This window comes from Stylophora pistillata, chromosome 5 (assembly GCF_964205215.1).
Source record: "Stylophora pistillata chromosome 5, jaStyPist1.2, whole genome shotgun sequence".
NCBI classification, from domain to species: Eukaryota; Metazoa; Cnidaria; class Anthozoa; order Scleractinia; family Pocilloporidae; genus Stylophora; species Stylophora pistillata.
Window position 1 is genome coordinate 14454395 of NC_142523.1, and position 24265 is coordinate 14478659.

Below are 24265 nucleotides of genomic sequence, written 5' to 3' on the forward strand. Positions count from 1 at the left end.
CAACAGCAACAATTCAGCAAAGCCTAAAGATACCATGTACTTATTCACTGAGAGGGAGGACTCTACGTAATGACGTACGGACCAAGTGTAGCAAGGTTCGTGCGTGATGAACGAAATTTGAAAAGTTTGTTTTAACTTAAATAGAAAGCGATAGACTGGCATGCGCGGGAAAGGTACAAAAAAGACCCTGCGGTTAAAACCTTCTCGTTATTTTTTCGAGTCAGAAATACAAACTCACAATTCATTGAAAAAGATGACTTATTTTCTCTTTTTTCGTTCATTGCTGTCAGTCGTATTTTGCAACAACAGCGAACAATGTCGCCGTACAAATACACTTGGACCGGACGGCTTCTTCCGAACCGGCTCGCGTCAACCCGTTCGGCCCTAAATACGACTGCTTTGAGATTGCACAAGTGGCGCTGGAGTGGGCATATGGTAAAAAAGAAAAATAACACGACTACCCTCTTGTTACCGAGAATTTGATTTGACTCACTCTAGCCTAAAATGCTCAATTCTGGATATTTAAAAGATCCACGAAAAAAATCTTTTAGGCAATCGAGCACACGTCAAAAAGGTTAAATAACTGAAAAGCTAGCCTGGAGATACCAAAACTAATCAGCACAAGTTGTTAAGTATCTGAAATGTCTCATTCTAGTCTGATACAATCTGAATTCAAGAAAACGCTTTACGAAAAGTACATGAAATTTCCTCACTCTCTTTGCGTGTTCTTTTTCGTGCCGTGGTGGCATGAAAAAGATGGAACTTTTTTTTTTTTTCGCCTTACGTTTGCATTTGCGTTTGTGTTGCCACGGTTCACAATTGTAGGAAGCGAAAGCAAACGCAACTGTAAGTTTAAAAAAATGAAAGTTTTTTTCATTACTTGCGTTGACGCTCGCATTTGCATTTGCATTAGTATTTGTAATTGCCTTGTTTCCATTCCTCGACGCTTGCGTTTGCAATTGCAGTTGCGTTAGGGTAGTCCACAAAATTAGATCCTTGCATTTACATTTGCGCTTGCGTTTGCGTTTGCACCACACGTGTGAACCAGGCTTAAGGATACAAAAATACTTTTTGTTACCGGGTATTCGATTTGACTCACTCCAGTCCAAAATACTTAATTCTGGATCTTAGCACATACATCGTTGCAGAACTGTTTTCAATTAGTAGTTTTGTAGAGACTAACAGCTTCTGAGAATGTTAAGACCTACTTTGTTTCTGATAGTATAAAGTCTCCACACTTGTTCACGTCTTTGGGTGGATGCAATTTGCGTTGCTCCTCCAAAGCCTCATTGACAATCAGTGCCATTTCCTCAAGTAGGTGCAATTCTTTGTGACAGTGAAGAAACCACTGGCTCGGATTATCAGGAAGGAAATTGATGACAACGTAGCCCCCGACAGGGACCATAACTGTCTTTTCTGATCGTGCGGTCATTGATGGAAAAACACATTGGGTCTGTCTTCCTGCTTGGTCTGGTACAACCGGTTTTCACGCACCCTTCTTTAGTACATTTGATATCAGCGCAGTATATATCACTGTTGGGTTTTTGAACAAAACCAGTGGTGTCGTTATATTCTGGATATCCAACGGCAACAACATGAGACGCATGGCCGTGCAGGTGAATTGGATGAGCACTGGGGGTAGCACCAATTGATGAGAACACCATTTGAATAGTTTTGTCAAAGGGAATGTCGATCACATGGACACTCGAGTGTCGATAGATTGCAGTCAGCCGTAATAAGGTTGCAGATCATGTCATATGTTTTTAAAATTGTCATATTGGGTCTGGGGTGGAAAGAAGGGAAGAATAAAATTGCGCCCATTCACTGAACTAGTATCAGATTGGCCTTCAAAATGAAAGTTGACGAAAGTCTGTGCATCCTTTGGTGGGGCTTGCATTTGGAAGTTCCTCAGGTGGAGTGCGCTCGAGTAAACTCAGGTCGTGTACATTAGTACAGTTAATGATAAAGGAAGGATGAAAGTTCTCAAATGGGTAGTTCACCGCTCCGCATTTTTTCTTTTTGGCGCACTTTCTGCGAGATTTGTTTTTGATTTGCCTATATTTACTCGATGGTACATTTTCATCCGGATCCCAACCGTCATCCTGTTCGAACTACAAAATAGCTTCTGCCACTTGTCCTAGTGACTCGTAGGGTGGCCTGCGGCCTGTGATCAATTTCCATGATCTCTGCGCGTATCCAGTAGTTTTTACGTTTCTCTGTTGCACTGAGTAAAACGTCCTATCTCTCTCCGGGATGGATCATGATGTAATCAACATCTCTCACGGGTTTACGGCCTCTCACTGAGGAATACGTAGTTAGGGTTGTTGGGAGACAACAGACCATTTCATTTCTATACCCCTAACACAGAAAATATTCATCTTGGTAATTTCCGTAATATTAAACTCAAACAATGAAACTCCTCAGAAAAGGAGATTTCCACGTAAGTCTTCGCAAAACACTTAGCATTCTTGTTTTTAATCACTCACTTCTAATTACGATAGGCGCTATATTTTAGAGCAGAAAAATATTGATGTTTTGGATTATTCCCAAAACAACTCCTTTTTCCTTTGCTTTGAAGAAGGGCTAATGCTGTTCAAAAATCCAAATGGCTAACAATTCTACTTTATTTTACTCTACACGTGTGCTTATTTCCCTCTTTTTACGACAAATCGACTTTTCGGATAACATAATTAACAATTTTATTCCTTAGGTGGAGTTATCCTTAAACATCAACGTATAAAAAGTTAAAGACGCAGCACTGTTGCGAACAGTCGTCCTTGATGGAAACCACCGTCTCATCTAACAAATCTTTAAAATGTAAGTACATGCTACGCCATTTTCGAAATAAAAGTTTCCCACTTAAAAAAATATACTTTTTTTATACTATTTACAAAGAAAGCTTATTAATCATCACTACATTTTATAGACGCTCCATAGGGAAATAAATCAAAATGCAATCATTAGATTGTTTCAAGTTTGGGTCCAACATAAATATTTCTTTCACTAATAATTACTTTTTGTGACGAGAAAGAGCATTTTTCATTGGAGCGTCGAAAGTAATCAGGGATTCTTTAACTCTACTCAGTTCCCGCTGTGATTGGTCCAGAAAACTTGTGCCACTCTCTCAACCAATCAGATGCAAAACTAAAACCAATCACGACTTGGTCGCCCGCATTTTCCCGCGTTTTTCGGCGGTTTGCTTGTTTTATTTTGAGTTCTCATTGGCTCCTTAAGGTATTTTCCGCTCTTTCGATTGGCCCACTCTAGTGACTTTGGTTTAGGTTTTACGACTCTAAATCGAGAAGCGCACTGGCGATGAATTCCAGTTTATTTTCCTCCCTTTTTGGCTCCGGTTTAATAATTTGTAATATCAATTTCAAAACTTTTGCGTCACATTTTAAATGGTAAAATAAATTAAAATATACCTCTCTCGTACGAAAAGCAATTACTTCTTTTTCAAAAGATAAAATTTTCTTAAATGCCACAAAGTTGGTTTAACTGGTGCAGACAAACTGACACAGTAGCATTTCTCCATTGGAAACATAGTTTTGTCAAGGAAGGTGTATTTCTCCAGGCAAACTAAGAATACTCCAGAAGAAGTCTATGCTGTCAGCTGTTCTTCAAAACAAACTGAAGGTCTTCAGGAAGAGTTCTAATAATTGACGAAAGGTGACCTTTCAATTGTTGTTTGACTTCAAGGCTCACAGGAGGGTATATAGAAGCTGAACCAGCCTGAAAGATGAATATGGCTGATTAGACTCCAAGAAAGAAACCCTTGATGCAGCACAACACACAGCACCATTACAACGTTAGCACATGCGCAGACGTTTGACCGCTGTGCACAGTATAGTACTGCTCTGTGGCTTTCATTTGAAGGATCTCTCACTAAGGTTTTATCCATACTATAAAAACTAAGAACTTCCCTTTACCGTATTTTAAAGAGTACCACATGATACTACTGCTCGGTAGCTTTCGCCTCATTCGTCTCAGACCAGCGTTTCATCCTTAGAATTCGAAAACTACCGCGAAAAGTAAACAAGAAGGAACAGTGAATGGAAAAATTTAACATACCAGCTTCTCTTTGATCTGTAAGAACAGATCAACTGTCTCAACTTCCTGCTTGTCTTGAATCCAACCTACGACATCCTACGTAAAAACGAGAACGAAAAACTCATTAAGAAAAAAAAAAAAACAGCTCAGTAGTGGACAATAGTGTCCGAAATTGGACGATAGTGTCCGGAATTTGACGATAGTGTCCAAAATCGGACGATAGTGTCCGAAATCGGATGGTGTTCGAAATCAGACGATAGTTACCGAAATCGGACGATAGCGTCCGGAATCGGGCCATAGTGTCCGAAATTGGACGATAGTGTACGGGATTGGACAATAGCGTCTGAAATCAGATAAAACGGCCAGAAATTGGACGACAGAATCCAAAATTAGACAACTGCGTCTGAACTGATTGGACCACTGCGTTCTAAATTTGACGATACCGTCCTAAATTTTGCAATGGCGTCTGAAATTGGACAATAGCACCCGAAATCAGATGAAAGCGACGGAAATCGGATGGGGTCCGAAAAAAACTCGTATAAAACAGTACTCACAGCCTTCCCGAGGACTTCTAAATGAAGAAGTTCCAGCTTCTGTCTAATCTCTTGCTGTCGGTGTCTTAACCAGCCTTCAAAGTTTGCACACCTAAAAAATTTCCTGGAGATGACATGTAAAACAAAAAAATTAGCTTTATAAAGTCCACAACTTCTTTCTTTCATTTCTTGTTGCAAGGCTTGCAACAAGAAATGGTTAGGCAAATGCTGTTCTGTTAATCGGTGTTTGCTACACAGTGAGACATTCGCTGAAATGCTCTAAAAATTGTCGCCGAAGTTCTTTTAAAAATAAATTTTATCACTCAGCAAAAAGTACTTAAGAAATTTCGTGTTCACTCTTCGCTCCACAGAGCGCACCTCGACTGACTGTTGAGAAACCAAAACTGAAGTAAAAAACAAAAAAAAAATCGCTATAAGAAGAGAGGAAATTTAAAAAATAACCAATAACAACTGATTCTTCCTTGAATAAGAGGCGAAATTACTCAATAACCACCGCTTTCTTCAGGTTCCTCAGCATTAAATATCATCGACACTCTGATCCTAAACGTATGCAGGGCAAGTTCCCAATGATATCAACTTAGTTTTTCTTTTAACTCTCCACGAGTATTTTACAGCCTAACATCACTACGCATATTCTCCACACTGTTCTCTATACATTTGTCTTGATACTGACAAGGAGAATTTGTTTAACAATCAAGAGCGTATTAGTTGGTGATCATTTCCTTAATTCTCCTGACCAGAATGTGTGATTCAGGGGTGACATGGTAAGGAGAAATTACATGCTGGACCCTGATACGGGTGAAAGGGTTGAATGCCATTTATATAGCTACATACGAAAGCATTTGAACGGCTCATTATCGGTTGGACTCCATGTAACAGCCGTCAATTCAGTGTCATTCCACGTTTTATTCGATACGACCAACTACGGTCAGCACACTGTTCGAGTACAATACCGTAAGAGAAATCCTTTCAAACAGGCAAGTGTTCTTGTCTGTAACCTTGAAACCTGCTACAATATCCGTAATGATTCTGTAATGTTCTATTCCTTCGATGGGAGTATAGTTAAATGATCCTTATCCAAAAAAAAAAGGTGAAAATAACATGTGAAGGTGTAGTCTGATCGTCCGGGTGAGTGTAGTCCTGAGAAGGACTGTTGTCGGTGGCAGTGACTGACGTTTCGACAACCTGTGCGGAAGTCATCATCAGAGTCAAGTGAGTGATTGTTGTCAGTAGAATGTTCTTATTCCAGTTCGTGTAAAATGATCGGTTGGTTTTGCCGTGATGTTATTGGCTGTAAGACTCAAGTGACGTAAGTCGTTCGTGATTGGTCTGTTTCGGTCTGTCGGTAAAGCTAGGTTGTTCTTTTTCGGTCGTTTGTGCTGTTTATGTCGTGAATGAGTCGTTTGTATGGGGCGGGTAGTTGTTGACATCTGTTTAGGGGAGTCTGTTCTAAGTTAGTAAACCAGCTTTCCAGAGTCAGTCGTTGAAAATAGTCAGTGCTGTAGGTTAGGCATTGCGCAGAGTCCCAGTCAATGTTGTGGTTGGTAAGTCGATGGTGTTCAGCAATGTGATTGCTGACATCACCTTTCCTCGTCGCCCGTCTGTGTTCAGTCAGTCTTGTTGTGAGGTTTCTGCCAGTCTCACCGATGTAGGAGGCTTGGCAGTCGGAACAATTGATCTTATAAATCGTTCCCTGTCTGTTCCTCGGTTCGTCTTTGTCTTTAACGTTGGTTAGTAACTGACGTAGTGTGGTGATGGGTTTGTGGGCGACGCGGATATTGAAGGGTAGTAAGATGCGCGAGATGTTTTCAGACATACCTTTTATGTACGGTACGGTTGCTGTAGTCGTAGGGGTTGCGGTGTCGTTTGTTTCGGTAGTGGTAGTGGGTCGGTGAGTGTTTCGTCGGATGAAGTCGTTGTTGTAGTTGTTCTTCGTAAAAACACGGTGAAGGTATTTGTTCTCGTCGGATAAGCTGTCTGTCGAGTCACATACTAGTTGTGCGCGTCGTGTTAGAGTTAACCTACAGCACTGACTATTTTCAACGACTGACTCTGGAAAGCTGGTTTACTAACTTAGAACAGATGTCAACAACTACCCGCCCCATACAAACGACTCATTCACGACATAAACAGCACAAACGACCGAAAAAGAACAACCTAGCTTTACCGACAGACCGAAACAGACCAATCACGAACGACTTACGTCACTTGAGTCTTACAGCCAATAACATCACGGCAAAACCAACCGATCATTTCACACGAACTGGAATAAGAACATTCTACTGACAACAATCACTCACTTGACTCTGATGATGACTTCCGCACAGGTTGTCGAAACGTCAGTCACTGCCACCGACAACAGTCCTTCTCAGGACTACACTCACCCGGACGATCAGACTACACCTTCACATGTTACCCCCGGGTTCAAACCATTTACTGCATTGCGTGAAAATAACAAGCGATAAAAACACATGTGCGCCGAGGTTTGACCTAGTGTCGAATGACAAAACCTCGGTAGAGACTGGGCCTGGTGCACAGGAAACCGAACATTTACACTCCGACTGAAAACATACTTCAGTTTCATCATGCTCGTCAAGGACTCCATTAAGTGATCGACTTTTTGTTGTTACCTGTAGAGTCCGACCCAGTTCCCCTTCAATCTGGATGTTAATTGTGGTCCAGAATGCTCCAAAGTTGTGAGAAATTCGTCTGCGTCAAAAGGCCGCAGTCCAGGAGGATGCTTTGGAAAAACAGTATAACTCTTTCAGTCCCAAGATCTCGTTAGAAATTCTCTGTATGACTGTCTGTCATCCAATTCTTATGATGTTAGTTTAGAGAATTAACTATGGGATCAACTAATAATCCCCTAATTGATATTTTCCCCTAATCGAATCCGTTGTCTGCTTGATATTGTATTGATATTTTAAGGAGCAATTCTGTCTTGCTCACTCTTTAAAGTTAAAGATTTCAAATGATGACGACAATGACAATAAGGATAAGGTAGAGGTAGAGATGAAAGAAGATCAAATGGTGAGTGTTGGTGATAATGTCTGTGACAATAGAAATGTCTGAGACAGACATAAAGAGAACGAACAAGATGCTCAAAAGGATGAAAATTACTGTTTAAAACGGTAAAAATGGCAATGTCTAGGAGAGATAGAAATACAATGAACAAGATGCTCAGAAGGATGAAAATTACTATCAAAAACGACAAAAGACTTTTAAAAGAAATCCGTCTTTCGGACCACAGCAAATCTAACACAAGCAAAGTGCAATTTGCTATCAATAGGGGATTGAAATATCACATCGGTTTACTTCATAAAATCAAAAGCGTCCATTTCTTACCTTCCAAGGAGAGATGCTTCTCTGTAGAGGCATAAGACTAGCTACATATCTTTCCTGCGCAACAACAACAACAAAAAAAAGAATATCATCTTTTACCATACGTAGATAGAATATAACAATTTACAATTCTTTTACACCATAAATCACTGGGAAAATCGCTACCTTGTTTAGTTGAGATTAAAAAACCATTATCGTTGAAATTTTAGAAAAAGATTTATAACTGCTATAACCAGCTCAGTTACTATTTGACCGAACTGGCCGGCTATTTTGATCACGAGCTAACAGCTCTGTGTTCTAGCCTTTTCCTCGTTCTTGACCTGGCTTAAGGTGAATAGTAAAAAAAAAAAAAAAAAAAAAACGTTGGATAGAACTTAAATCAAGATGGGGGAGAGAGAAAGTCTGGAGAAGACGATTAATCCACGTTTACTCTAGTTCTGATTGAGAATTTTTTTTTTGTGGGGGGGGGGGGGGAAGGGGTAGGTAGGTAGGCTGACTTTTTTTTCGTCCATCATTAAACCCTGCCGGCTTTTCAAGTACCATTTTAAACTATTTGCAACCTTACCAATGGGATCATGAAGCTTTGTGTCAGTTCTAACATGTGTCTCCTTAAAATGGCATTCTGTGGACGAAAAAGAATAAAAGAAAACAAACTTAAACCCAGTTTACCAGTTATGAAACCGTGTTCTCGGCACACGTTACCTTTCGAAACGTTAGCTTTAGATATTTTTTACAGCGTCCAAATCACATTATCAACTTAGTTGATAAAAGTAAATTATCTTGATTCATACAGGGTTGCAAGTCAGACCCTCTTTGTAACTCATTCCTGCTATTCTGTTCCTAAGTAAATTCTGTTACCTGAACTTCTGGAGGTCTTTTTGGATGATTACCCTGTTGATTAAAAGCAAGAAACGCAACAGAATGAAAATTGTGCTCTTGAGTCATTCGTTTGACATTTAAATAAACTTAAATGATTTTCAAGGCAATCCAAAACATAGGTTCAATCAACATTCCAGATACATTTCACGATTTTCTGAGTTTTTAAGCCACTGTGCGGTTATATGGCTTGGTTTGCTATTACATTCAACCAGGGGCGTAGCCAGGGGGGGTCCTGGGGTGCCCGTGACCCCCCCCCCCCCCTTGGTAGGCCTTCTTTTGAGCAAACAACCTACAATATTCAGGTGGTGAAAACGCCATGACAATATCTTGGCCTGCCCACTATACTCTCACTGCTCATCCCAAAACTGTAACATTAAGTAAAACATGCACGGCAGGGAGGTGGACATGACAATCTGGTCAGTAGCCTCTGTGAGCCCCCCCCCTTTGTAAAATCCTGGCTACGCCCCTGCCATCAGTAGTATGGCTGCCATACAAGATTACGATACACACCTTGCTTAGTCTTCTAAATATAAGTTTATCCTTTGACAGAAATTGCTTGTACTTTGTGTAAATTCCTGAAGCAAAATGAAAGGCTCTAAATCTCAAAATCATTGCAATTAGCCATTCTCAAAGTTCCCTTATTAAAATTTGGCAAGCCTGCCAGCAGGCTCTCATTATCAACACTCCAGCACAAGCGTCTTGAGCAATATGCAAGCTTGACAAGGGATCTGCTAGGAGTCTTGCACTGATAATAATTAGTGCCAGACCCCCAGCAAAACTTTCCTCAGCTCAGCTGGTCTCAAGTGCAGAAATGCAGATTCTGCAGCACTAATAGTGAGGGCCTCTTGGCAGGATAAAATTTGGCTGCCTTTGGATAATTAACAATTATTCCACAAGCGCGCATTGGATATGAGATGATAGATAGCGAACGAGGCGCGTAGCACCGAGTTGGCTATAATCATCTCACATCCAACAAACGCAAGTGGAATAATTGTTTTATTAAAAACCCTGCATTAAATTATTAAATTTTATTAAATTTTTAGCTCCCTTATAATTTTAAGCCTACACGTACGCTTACCATATCGTAGTTTATGGCATATTGGCTCATATACCGTAATGGCTAAGCCAATGAAAAGTCTTGAATAGCATTATCCAATGATCCAGTTTTTAATAATAAAGCATAATATGCAACCATCTGCAGCTTTCTGAATTTCTTGTTCAATTGGTTGGAAAAGATGAACTGAAGACTTTTGACCATTACCTTCCCTCCCAGTTCAAGGAAAAAAAAATTGAGAAATTCTTCCTTAAATATGCCAGGGCGACAGGGGTTGATGGTTTGGAAAATTATCATCTTTGGAGATTTTTTTCTTGATAGAACACCAAATTGTCATTTTGTGAGCAACCAACAAAAAATGTATGGTAACCATAAGTAGACTGGGCTAGAAATAGAAAATGAAAAATAGAAAAAGCCTGATGCTGAGCCTTCCTTGTCAGAGAAATAATCATTACTGTAAGTTCTCCTTGTCAGAGAAATCCTTATTACTGTATGTTCTGCAACACCACAATCAAACCATTACTCTACCTGGTTTTGACGACAGTGTTCTTTTGGCATTTTGACCAATACCAGGAGATCTTTTTGATGATATAACTAAAAGAAATTAAAAGTGTCAGTTAGTCCTGAACACAATACAAAGCAATGCAGAATTCAGGGGCATGGGCAAGATTTTCCTGTTGAGGGGGGGGGGGGGGGGGAGTCTTACACTCATAGCCTGGCATTATGGGAAAAAACCATGTGTTCCTGTAACCAAGAGCTATAAATGCTGAAAAATGCCTAGTGTTCAACAATAGCCAACCTGCTAGTTGCTATTTTACAAATATATATCAGGCTGCATCTTTTAATGACAGATCTCAAATGGACATTAATAAAAAATAAATAAATAAAAAAAAATAAGAATAATAACATTCACTGATTAGCTTATGGGCTGTGCTTTCGTGCCTAATGTTGCTTTAATTGTATATGGCATACAGATGTTTTTACTGCATATAATAATAATAATAATAATAATAATAATAATTATTATTATTATTATAATAATAATAATAATAATAATAATAATAATAATAATAATAACAACAACTAGTATTTATATAGCACACATATAAAAAAACTCTCATGGCACTTTACAATAACTATAGGTATAATGTCAATCAATGACAACCAACAAAAAATAGAACATGAGCTATAGGTAAGTAAGTGGGTAAAAAGGTAAAGTCTGTACTCAAGTCCATGGCTTCTTCTGGTTTCAATAGCATGTAGCTACTGGGCAAGTTACTACCCCTCCCCCCCCCCCTCCTGGATGAGATGCCAGTCCATTGCTGAGGTTGCTCCCAAGTATTTCATCAGGCTCCCCTAACAATTTGCCAATACCCATTTATACTTCTGGGCCCAGTTTTTCAAAGGCCTGTTTGCCCCAACCAAGGGTTAAATTTTAATCCAGGTTTCTCTATTCCTTTGCCAAAAGCCTTTATGGGATATTTTTCACTATTTCTTTTTGAGCATCTGCCAATCACATTGTAGAAAAAAAGGTTTACATTGATTTTTAGAGCTTTCAGATCTGAAATCAGATTTCACACTAATCCTGGGTTATCCTGGGCTATCCTGGGTTAACCTGGCCAGCTTTGAACAAAGAGGCCCAGGGTGCAAACTAGGCACTGTGAAAGTGAAGTGTTTTGCCTAAAAACACAGCACAGTGACATGACCAGGTTGCAAAACCAACCCTCTCAATCCAATGCACAAACCAATAGGTCACTGCATCTCTCAACATGTATGTGATCAGATTACTAAAAGTTTGTCAGAAGACGGGGTAGTCCTAAATTACAGTAAAATTATCAGAGTTTCCAAAACTCAAACACAAACTTACCGAGATTGGACATTTCTCCTATTCTGACCATATGGGGCCAGTGTTGTAAAGTTTTGGCAAAGAAAGGATTTGTAACCCCAAGAATGACTCCCGGCCTGAAATGACAGATAGATTCCAAAATTATCATTAGACTAAAACTAAATCTACCAGCATTCTATCTCAGATACACTATTTGCTATTGATTTCTAATGGAGAATGGGTAAATCAGGGAGTGGCCTAACACATTACAGTACTGTTGCAAACAACTTAAAATTAAAAAAAAATCAAAGTATTTGGTTGTACTGATTAGAAGTACTTTGTAGATTTATACTTAGATAAATGTTAAGTCTGTACTGGAGTCTGTTGGCCGATCCAGCCAAAGCTTATCCTGATTTCCAAGTAGCATGATGCGACTAGGGGCATCACCACTTGCCCCTGGGTAGGATGCTAATCCATCGTAAGGCTACCCCCCCTGCATTTGATCAGGCTTCCCTGCCAATTTGACAGCAGCCATTTATACTCGCAAGTGGAGAGAGGCACTGTGAGAGCAACGTGTTTTGCCCAAGAACACAACAAATTGACCCACCCATTTCTCAAACCCATACCCCTTGCCCCAGAGTCCAGTGCTCTGACCATAATAGGCCACTGCACCTCTACATAATTAAAACAAGCAAATCTTTCGCATGGGATTTGAATTAGGCTTCCCCCTCATCAACTATCAGGCATTGCTGTTCACCACTAAATTTTCTCAGATTCTTATTGGGCTAAATTGATCACGTGATGCAATAGTGTTCATCCATGGAGAGACACTATCAGCCCATAGTGCCCATCTGCAGAAAATACCCGGATGGATAGTAGTCATCCGTGAAAAATTTTGAATGGTTTGATGGCCGCGAAGTTAGGCAGATCGGAAAAACAGTGACTTTTCAATTCTGACAGGTATAATGTTTTTTTTAGCCAATGTCTGGTTGTGAATTATTGACATTTATGAGAGGCTGTATGCATGAACAAATATTTAATTGATCTGCATTTAGTGGGTTTTGACTGTTTTCAACTGGCGCATGGAAGAAAATTTATTGGTGATCAATAAAGACAATAGAGTGTTTATGTCTTGGAGCTAGCGGTCTGATAGTTGCCCCTTGGAAATTTGACGCTCTTAAAACTAGCATATTTTCCATTGAAGCTTCACTTCTTGGGCAAATATTTTTTTTAAGAAGATAAAATTTCTGCGGGGCAACTATCAGCTGATAGTTCCTTGACAGAAACACTCTATTGTTTAAATAGCGCATAATCCACTGAGGGCTTGACACTAACTATTCAACTAATACTAGCCAAGTGGCTGGTGACATCTTAGATGTTACAACAATTTCAGTTTGTTTACTAGCCAAACTGGCCGGTGAAAATCGAAAACCACTAACCAAAACTGAATTTCTACTGGTCTGTGGCTAGTTGCCTACCATTAGTGACCAGCTCTGATAATCCAATTGTTTTAACAATGAAAATAACAAAATGGAATACTTCTATCCGAAAAAAAAAATGCAGGTTTTAACTTCATTTACTTTTGTTATATATGAGATCTATTTATCAGAATCAGATAGAAATGCTGAAGAAATTATCAAACTTACGGAGCCTGGGTTCTTGTGGTGTATTCCTTAAACTCTGTGTCATGAATAGTGAAGAATGGTCTGTAATCTGCACAGTAGTGTAACGGTGAGATCAAACTAACAAAAAAAGCAAATGACAATCTTGACATACATTGATAGTTTTTGTTTGTCTTATCATACACAATATGACACAGTACTGTACTGAAAATATATCCAGCTGGCTCTAAACTTTTTCTACCCCCATAATTATAGTAGCTTCTAAAGGAATAAAGCTTACAAAATGCATACCATCTGTTGTATCACCAGTATGAATAAATGAAAATCTACTTGACATGATTGTGTAGATATCTGATACTGATTCTCTCCAAAATAATTTGTTTACCTTGCAAGAGCTTGAACAGTCTCTGAACAAATTGTAGGTGAAGGTGCCATCACAACAATAGGCTGATAGGAAGAAAATAATGCACAAACGCATTAAATACAGGGATGCAAAAATAAATTTAATGCAGCAGAAACAAGATTACCTCATTGGTTAATGCTAACTCCCATAAAAGATGAATGTGTGGAAGAACAGATTGCAAGCATCTGAAAATCAAAATCAAATAACTGTAAGTTATAAAGTAACTCCTGTTTATTGTTTCTCAAAAATGTGTTTGAACATGGAGTGCAGGTCTTACACTCTCTCACTCCCGAGATCTCATTGGTAATTCTCCTTACTGTCTGCCTTACAAAATGTCATTATGTTAGCTTGGAGAATTTGGTATTGGATCAACTAATAATCCCTTTGTTGATACTCTTCTTTATCCGCGTCACTTGTCTGTATGATAATGTCATTAAATTAAATAAAGTATTGATGTTGTATGTCACTCCTGACTCCCTTGGGAGGTTTTGCTGGTCACATGACTTTTAGCTTGAATCGCCATGTGCTCGGGTTAGCGAATGTTTTTCAGTTGTTATATTGAAGAGAGTTTAAAAGGAGTTATACGTGTCTTTCTTTGGCTAAAGCAAATGGTTTGGTAAGTTAATATTTGGTTTTTTTTGTTGTTCAGGCAGGTATTTGGAGTTTAATGCCTTCTTTTGTTTGTAATTTCAGAAAACCTTTCACTTTTACTTTCACTTTCACTTATATTCATTGACCAAGGCCGTGCGGCCAATGTACGAGTTTTCAACGTTCGTCAAGTTAAAGCGATCAGTTGTGAATAAACATATATTAACTACACGGTACTGACATTGAAAGTAGAAAATTGGTCATTCCTGGGAACTAATTATAGGGTTAACACTGAGAGGAAATCTGGGATTTTAAGGATAATGCAATCCAAAGCCTCAAACCTCTAATGATTGGGAGCTAGAAATACACGCACTTAAAATGTACAACCATGTACAGGTAAGAGAAATCTGAACTGTTTTTATGATGACTATTCTTAAAATGAAAGTTGTTGCTACAGTGGATCTTCAATAATCTAAACCTTGATTGTCCAGATTTCTTGATTATCCGGAATTTTTCTCTGGTTCCAGTTTTTTCATGAATATCTATTAGTCATGATCAAGATCCATTGCCATATTCTTTAAAAACTATAGCATTGAAAAGTGAAGTAAAGGCAATATTCTTCTTAAAGACAAACTGACTTACTTCAAAATTTAGGCGAATGTTAAGACATTTTCATTAATTTTAATTGTCAATACCCACGTGTAGAGGTATTCATGTAGGATAGTGAAGATGTAGACCATATTCTTTTCAAAATCATTTGTAAATGTTTTGTTTCAGGATTAAATGTTGCTTTCTTAATTTAATCAGTTTTTGTTCCTCATAAATATCCATATTCTCAAGATTATCTGGACTATTTTGTCCAGTCCCAGTAAGTCCGGATAATTGAAGTTCTACTGTATCAGTTGTAGCTACATGTAGAAAACAATTTTATTTACAAAGTATGGCTACTGGTGAACAAGGCAAGTTGCAATTATACCTAAAGATGTCTGGATCCTTGAGAGTTGGAATGACCTTAGGAGAGGGCATCTGTGGCTGAGGATGAATAAAATACAAATCAGTTTTCATGTCTCTCATATTGTTCACTGACAAGAAATCAAATTTAAAAGTTAAAAACTTGTAATAAATAACACACCACAATATGAGTAGGAAGAGGATGGTCTGGTGACGACACAGCGCCTGGTTTATCGCCCCTTGATGGAACTCGAACCTAACAAATTGAAGCACATAAAGATGAAAATTCTTATTATGAAAATTTTCAGTTAGTTATTATCAACTCTTGACCTTTGACTAGCATCTTATTTTTCCTGAAAATAGGGAGCTTTAGCAACGACGATGGCAATGGCAATGAAAACGTCGTGTTGAAATCTAACTTTTCGTTTTTGTAACTCTTTCGAGGTTATTCTGATGTGTTTCACTTGGAAAATGCTGGTGAACTATTCAGGGACATATCACTATGAATGGCATTAAAGTAAGGAGAAAGAAAGAAAAATTAACCATTATGCGCTCACATTCTCGAGAAAACCTAAAGTTTGGTTATTTCAAGTTGTTTTGCTGAGAATGGCAAAGAAATGTACCTAAATGTTAAACGCATGTGCAGGGCGATTGTTTTTGCTCATTGAGCCTATTGTTTTCTGCCGTTCTCGTTGCCGTCGTTGTTGCTAAAGCTCCCTAATATCACCCCTGAATCACAAATTCCCCATTTGACCTCTAAGAGCGACTAGCATCTAATTTCTCTTTACAATATCACCCCTGAACAGGGCTGGGGCCCATTTCTCGAAAGTCCTGGTAACTTAACGGGCCCGTAAAGCTGTTCTGATCTCATCCAAGATGGAGATTTTAAATTTTTTTACTATGATGCAATAAAACCATTAGCTTAAGAAACAAAATGGACTAATTTAGGTGCTAGAACCTGCTTTTCTATCTTTAAAATTTTCAATTTAAAATATGGCATCGGGCCCGTTAAATTAACGGCACTTTCGAGAAACGAGCCCCTAGACACTAATGGTAGGCAACTAGCCACAGACTAGTAGAAATTCAGTTTTGGCTAGCTAGCGGTTTTCAATTTACACTCCCCAGTTTTGCTAGTACACAAACTGAAATTGTTGTAACATCTAAGTTGTCACTTGCCACTTGGTTGGTAAGTTAAAAAAAAAAAAGACATTTATTGAAGCTACCCCACAATGGGAGCAACAACTTTTCCACAATGTAGACTAAGTGCCTGAAAATCCCGACTGGCAGGAGGCAGACCAGTGGGCTATTTACAGAGCGCAGCCAAGGAGTTGAACAATGGGTAACCGAGAACAAATCCAGTGAGTGGCAGGGTGGAGGACTTGAACCCTGAACATTGGATGACAAGTCCAGCACCCAAACCACTTGGCCACGCCACCTTCTAAAGTGAGTGTTAACTACTGCCTGAATCACTGATGAAGGTTGTAGGATCAAAGAAAATGATCATCAACTAAAGATGCTCTCGATTGTTAAACAAATTCTCCTTGTCAGCGCCTTAAGAAATGTAAAACATTTTGATAGTGAAAGACGAAATTCTTTTTTGGTCACTCCTGAGATCAAAGTGTTAACCCTGTACATCCGAACATGAGTATTCATATTATCCCTACTGTTCTCTTTACAATTTCTTTCTTTTTGGAACTGACAAGGAGAATTCATTTTGATTAACAATCAAGAGCTTCTTAAATTGGTGATCTTGCATGAAGTCTTTGTAGCTTTTACCCTTCTACTCCTGAGATCTCACTTAGTAATTCTCTTTACTGTCTGCCATACAATTCTTATGATACTAGTTTGAAGAATTTGGTATTGGATCAACTAATTATTCCCATATTGATATTTTTCTTTACTCTCATCACTTGTTGGCTTGATATTGTATTGATATAGTAAGGAGGAATGGAGAAATTCTGTCTTGGTCACATACGGGAGTGAAAGGTTTAAAACAAAAATGCAAGACTTTTAAAAATAATCAATGAATTGGCTAAGTTGCACATTTGTGCCACTTATTTTTTTAAATAAAATATAATCAATTTGTTGTACAAGTGGCGGCCTCTCTCATAAGCCCAGAGGTTTCTTGGGGTCTCCTCACCTTATAATTACAATGCTGTAAATTCATTTTTTGTTATAACTATGAAAAAGGCAAATAAATGGCGACCATGATGAACACCATTTCCATCATTCTCATAGCCATAACATTTGATTTAATGCAGATACTGTTAGGAGAAATCAATGTATTTGAATATATGAAAATCGTATATGTGTACTGCGGTTTGATGAAATGTGTGAAAGCAATCCTTGCAGTAATAAACCAATAAATATGAATCAACATAATGACTAGCTCCCAGTTGGCTTGTTAGCTCAGTCCGTAGAGCACTGCACTGGTATCGCAGAGGTCATGGGTTCAAATCTTGAACAGGCCTGAATTTTTTTTCAGACCTTATTTCCACTACTACATAATTATATAAGTAGGTTTATTACTGTGAGATCCCTTTCATACACTACTGTAAAGAGAAATTAAGGGGTGGTCACTCTCAGAAGTTAAAAAATTAGGACTGACAGAGGTAACCTGTTATTGAGTTTCCATATACACTACAGCTGTTTAAGATAAGAAGATATTACCAGGTAACTTTTTAAACAGAAATCATTACCTGCATGACATTTCCCATCAGGGGTAGCTGTAGGGTGTGTCCTGCCTCAGGGTAGGGCCACTGATCAATATCATGACAAACTGCCAGTCGAGAAAAAATCAAAAAGTGTTGACGAATTTCATCTGGGATGAGAAGCCCATTCTTAAATCAACTGTCACTTTCTATGCTCACTTCATCAACAGCTAGGGGTAATTTGTTTAAAAAAATTATTTTGATAAGATTTCTTCTGTGAATAATACCTGTCTCTAAAGTGAGTTCTCCATTCTCAAAGTAGCTTGGAGCTATGAGCTGAACCTGGAAACAAGGAAGGGGAACACATCCCAAAAAAGTCAAAATTAATTTCTCAAAAAGTATGTAAAAATACTTTCCACCTTGCTGATAATGATTATGTTTTTTGTGAATTACAGGTTGCCCTTAAAAAGAAAATGAGTAGTCCTTCATTTTGTTATTCTCTAATTCACCTTCTCCTTAATTTCCCATGACTCTGTCTAACCTCTCCTTTCTCTGCACCCTGCCCCCCTCCTAGCTTTTCTCTTCACCTCTCTTATACCCCACCCTGGTTCCCTTGTCCTCAATAACTGTCTATTCCTGCTCTTCCACACCTTTATTCCTCACTTATCCTCTTATAGACCTATTTCCTGTTCCAATTTCCTCCTTCCCCCATGTCCTTCCCACCCCACCTCTCCCTCATCCAACTCCCCTTCCAGCTTCTACCATAACCTCCCATCCCTACTCCCACTCCCCCAATATCCTCTCTTCCCCCCCTCTTCCATGTCCTCTTCCCTTCTCCTCCCCAAGCCTCTACCTTCAGGCCCCTGTTACCCGACCTTACTTTCCTTTCCCCCAATATCCCCCCAGCCTTCCTCTTCCATTCCTTCATTCAACCCTCGGTGCTTCTCTCTCCACCTCCCCTCTGTTACCCATATGTGACCTCTCACGGGAAAACGTTCCGAACGGTTAACCGTTTTTAGACGGAAAGCCGTTCACCAGCCGTTCACCAGCCGTTCATCGGCCGTTCGACTGGATTGGCATGCCGTTTGAACGCCTCAAGCTATCCGTTCTTGAATATTCATTAACCGTTCGAGCTATCCGTTTAAGAAACTTCATCATCCGTTCGAACGCCTCTAGCTATCTGTTCTTGAATATTCATAATCCAATCGAACGCCTCCAGCTATCCGTTCTTGAATATTCATCATCCGTTCGAATGGTTCGAGCTATCCATTCAAGAAAATTCATCAACCATTCACTTTGCACTTTGGCAACGATGGTAGAAACATTTTCAGTGTGATCGCAATCCATATCTTCTCTTGTTGAATTCTCCATTTTGTGATTGTGTGAAATGGTGGTAATTGACACAAGTTGTTAGCAGTTACCAAGGCAACACATTTTTGATGGAGTGACAGGGAAGCTGGGATTATGGAAATTTAAACCCAAATTGAAGTTGAGAACTATGCTTTTCGCGTGCAAGTTCCTTGGTTGTACCTTATCTTAATCGGTCGAATTCAATGATAAAAATATTTATTATAATCCATTTGAATGCGCCGAAAGCGAAGTCGAGTTATTCAAACGATTGAGTTTTGACTCGTTTCAAGTTATCTTTTCACAGATTGTGTCAAATACCTCGCGTTACTTAACACCGCGTCACCCAACGCGTGACGCTTTCATGAAATAATCCTTCGCTTTGGCTCAAGACAAGAGCTTGGGACGCCTGTGTCGGCATTCGTTTTGACGAAACCATCTGTTCAAACAATTTCTACAGGCTATCATTTGTTCGACCGCTTAGCCGTTTATCCATTCGATCTCATCTGTGAGGCTCATCTCAGTGTTCGAAAAATTAGCTGTTCATCCCTTCGATATTTTTCATGAGCCGTTCGTTCGTTCGACCTCATCCGTTCGAAAATTTTAATTAGCCGTTCATCCGTTCGACCTCATCCGTTCGAAAATTTTAATTAGCCGTTCATCCATTCGACCTTGTCCGTTCGAAAATTTTCATTAGCCGTTCATCCGTTTGACCTCATCCGTTCGAAAATTTTAATTAGCCGTTCATCCGTTCACAGTATCCGTTTTGAACGGCTTTCCAAGCCGTTCATCACCCGGTCGCTTGCCGTTCCGTTCACTGTTCGAACGGCTACTGTTAGGAACATTTTCACGTGAGAGGTCACATATCCTTCTGTCTTCCCTTCAACCCTCCACTTCTGTGCCCTCTTTCCCTCTGCCCCTTGCCTCTTCACTTCTTTTACTCCCTGCCTCACTTTCCTTAACATGTGCCCCCCATTCCCTTGCATCTCCTTCTTTCCTGCCATCCCTTACAGCTGTTCCCTCCCTGAAAGGAGACATGAAAATACCACACAGACACTCAACGAGACTCACCACTTCTGAAAACAGGTTAACATAAGGCAGCCTTGATATCAATACAACTGACTAAAAGACAATAAAACAAGAAAATGACTTTAGAAATGACAGTCCTGTACTTGAGAAAAGTTGATATGAAAATCAGGACATGTACAGTGTTCAAAAAGATGCAAGCAAAACAAGACAAATTGTGCAGTCTGAGGATAAATAATTGGAAACAGATGGACATTTTAGGAAAAAAAAATGTACTTAAAGATCCTACAGACTTTCTAAGATGTAGGACAATTAACTACCTTTTGAAAATAACCCCTCTGAATAGAAGGATCTTTAACTTGACGGAAATATGCAAAGCCATAAAAATGAGCTGGGTCACTCTGCAAAAAAGGAAAGCACAGAGCATATTCATGAAACAATATTTTTGAAGTATGTACATATTAGTAACTATTCATAAACTGCACATTCAGTTAACTAAAAAAGGCAAGTAATTAACAATTAATTACTAGATGAGGTTCACCCTTTAACCCATAAGAGCAACTCTAAGCATCTAAGTTCCCTACACATCATCACTACTGAATCAAACTTTATAGTTCTGAGGAAACTGGAAATGGCCACCCACTAATGATCAAGAAGTTCTTGATTGTTATTCAAATTCTCCAAGTGAATACCATGAGAAATGTATGGAGAAAAGTAGGTAGAATATGCATACTGATGGTATGGCATAAAGAGATTAACAAAACATTGTGATTTGCAAATTAATAATAACAGGGCTTGACACTAGCTTTTCAACTTAGATGTTACAGCAATTTCAGATTGTTTACTAGCCAAACTGGCTAGTGGAAATCAAAAACCACTGGCCAAAACTGAATGTTTACTAGTCTGTAGCTAGCTAGGTAGTTATCCTTAGTGCAGTGTCAAGCCCTGAATAAGCCAATAAATCAAAGATAAGTAAATACCAATCAAGCCAATAAAATGTTATGAGCTGTTACCAGTAGCAACAGCAGTTTTTTTATAATAATAATAATAATAATAATAATAATAATAATAATATCTATTATTTATATAGCGCTCATATCTTAAATTCATGGTGCTTTACAACACTGTACGGGGGACTTTACCAGACTGCTAAGCAGTTTACAATGAAATAAAGGAGAATATAACAGATGCCCCCTTTCCCCCAATTCCCAGTAAACAGGCCAGACCACATCACAGTAATCTCATTAAGTGAGTTCTTTAACGTCCCCTGCCTAACCAAATCAACTAATTAATAGATGCAGGAGACAGGACCTCCATTTATTCGTCTCTATCCGAGAAGACTAGAATACCTTACCATTTCTTGATCTATGTTATAGAAATGTAGCATATTCTTCTCAATTATTTTAAGACCCTGAGTGTTGGTCCAGCCAGGGCTCGAACCCTCAACCTCCTGCACAACAGTCCGGCGCTTAACCAATTGAGCTAACTGGGAGGCGGTTTTCAGGACTAATAGCCTCACCTAGGGATCTGTACACGATCAGAATACATGCTAGACCACAGAATATTAACAACAGTGAATCACAGTTGATGTACAATAATTGCATACCCTGTAGGCTAGTGGAACTTCATCTTCAAATCTCGTCACAAGTTGGCTCCTCCGGCAACTGCGAGGACTACATCTGATGCGGAAATGAAATTGGGTATCTCCCATGCATCCTGCCAGATAAATACCCCGACAAAGTAGACAATTACTTCTGATTATAACACTTATCAACAAAAGCTCCTTGCTCTAGGTGCTAGAAGATGCGACCTAATCATATCGTAGGGGATCCTTGGCCACCAAGTAAGATATTATAACCTTTAAGAGATTAAATTGAAACTTCTCCCTATCACATATATATAGGTGATGAGAATATTCACACTTATCAGGTAGAAGTTGTTGTTTAGATCTAACACCAGATTCTTATTATTATTTAGCAAGGAACTGAGTAATATGTAAGCAGCTGGAGTCTGAAGATCTAACAATCAGATCTTAGTCATGTTCAATCAGATCCCCTCATTAACAAATTAATAAAAAGCTTTTTGCATCTTAGAAGATGTAACCTAAAACTGGGAATCCTATACCACCAACTAACATTTTTAAAAATGTTAACAACCATACTCTACCTGAGTTTGAGTCAGGAAAGGCCAGATAACAAATGCTCGTTTTCTGCAATTGGAATAAAAACAGTCGACCACAAATTAAAATACAATCATATCTGTATTAAATCTTTCACTTCCAAGATCTCATTAGAAATTCTCCTTACTGTGTGCCATACAAATGTTGTGATGTTGGTTTGGAGAATTTTTGATTGGATCAATTCCCCTGATTGATATTTTTCTTTTCTTTTTTCACTGGGTCATATACTTTAGTGAGTATAAAGTAAAAAGAGAAGAAAGGAGATATAATGGTTACCCATCTGTTTGACAGCACATCCAAATGCAAATTGAATTTATTTATTGTTTTACAGCTAATCACCCTTAGAAGTTAAAGCAAATATTTACATCATTAGTTATAGGAAGGAGATCATAATTCTTCTGTCTCCCTCTCCATTGTTATGCAAAATTAAGAATTATGTTTTGTGATGGATGTCCTCCCCCTGGGGTGGGATGGGTGGGATATAGGGCGCACTTAATTTGGAGCCTCGCTCTGTTGTGCGACCCTCACCACACTCTGGTGAAAGTGATTAAATGATCTGAAGGTCACCCAGCTACCGAATGTAAACGTCATGGTAGATTTACGGTCGGTGGCTACGAAATAAATCTCGTCTCCTAAACAAGTCTAATATTCTATCTTGATCAACTCCAAAGGAATTGAGAGATTTTGATAACCATTGAACAAAAACTTTTTCCTGACCGCTTTAAATAAACACAGCTTCAATGAGTCATAAAATTCTGATATCCAAAATAACACAGTCCCATTGTGTATTGCAATTCTCTCTCTTAGATCTCAGCATACATGTAACTGAGATCAATACAAATGCAATGTTTGTTCTCTATCAACTAAAGTTGCCAACATGGACAACTAGAGAAATTAATCAAAATATGCATGGATCTAAGCATCCCTACCACAGTCATTAACGTATCATTCGGACTTCTTAGACAGAGAGTCGGAAATATATCTAGCTAAGGAACTCTCATTCTTGCGGTATTTTCCACCAAAGGTCATGGCCACAGAGAAGAAATTTAAAAGCGATTTATCGGTTTGTAAAATGAATGACTAAATAAATTTTACGTTGAAAAAATTGGAGGTATAAGTTTCAGAATAATATTGCCTACTAATTTGGCTGAAGATAAATTCAATTTCTTGGTAAGAAAACGAACCACCAGAGGCGTGTAAACAAAAAATGATTTAATTGACAGAACCACTAAAACATGACTCTACGAAAGAATCAAACCAGATTATGACCTTTTAAATGACTTATGAAACAAACGCACAGACTGGCTTAAGAGAAACGAGCTTTTAATTACAGTAAGTTGATCAAATTGGAATGTACCACACAATAACATGTACGTATATTATGTCATGGCCTGAACGCACTACCGTTTATTTGCTTTATGTATATCTTACCTCACGGTCTGTTAGTTCGATATGTTCGGGGTAAACTAGCTGTGACAAAGAAACGAGAAACAACACAATCCGTTACAAATTCACCAGAACCACATACATGTTTAATTATGCTGTTTTCAGTGCGCAAGATTGCGCGTTTTTCGAACCGTAAATCACATCGATGAAACACTCGCTATTGCCTACCTCTAACGCTTGGCCAAGCTCTAAGTCGAACGTCACAATACAGAAGCATGTCACCCATCTTCTAAAACGATCCCACGGTAAAACTGGGCCATCGTATTCACTACGAAGGAACATTTCATCCCAGTCGCACTCCGCCATGTTTCTTGAGGAACCATCTGTGCTTTCTCTGGCGGATATGCG

The 24265-nt window shown here is 38.8% G+C and overlaps 1 protein-coding gene and 1 pseudogene across 1 annotated transcript; both read right to left on the minus strand.

Moving 5' to 3' along the window:
• Positions 1 to 1110: 1110 nt before the first annotated feature.
• On the minus strand, positions 1111 to 2343 carry LOC111335793 (uncharacterized; annotated as a pseudogene).
• A 1130-nt stretch (positions 2344 to 3473) lies between these two features.
• LOC111335803 (protein DENND6A) lies at positions 3474 to 24265 on the minus strand. The gene is made up of 23 exons (XM_022941793.2): positions 24086 to 24265; positions 23903 to 23941; positions 22459 to 22501; positions 21899 to 22008; positions 20613 to 20693; positions 20338 to 20388; positions 18207 to 18261; positions 17968 to 18047; positions 15450 to 15524; positions 15294 to 15349; positions 13854 to 13914; positions 13712 to 13773; positions 13351 to 13446; positions 11747 to 11841; positions 10408 to 10473; positions 9336 to 9400; positions 8805 to 8837; positions 8512 to 8568; positions 7950 to 8003; positions 7235 to 7344; positions 4605 to 4707; positions 4072 to 4146; positions 3474 to 3732 (listed from the first exon to the last, which is right to left on the minus strand). Exons 1-23 carry the CDS (start codon positions 24221 to 24223, stop codon positions 3610 to 3612), a joined length of 1728 nt encoding a protein of 575 aa, XP_022797528.2. The 5' UTR covers positions 24224 to 24265; the 3' UTR covers positions 3474 to 3609.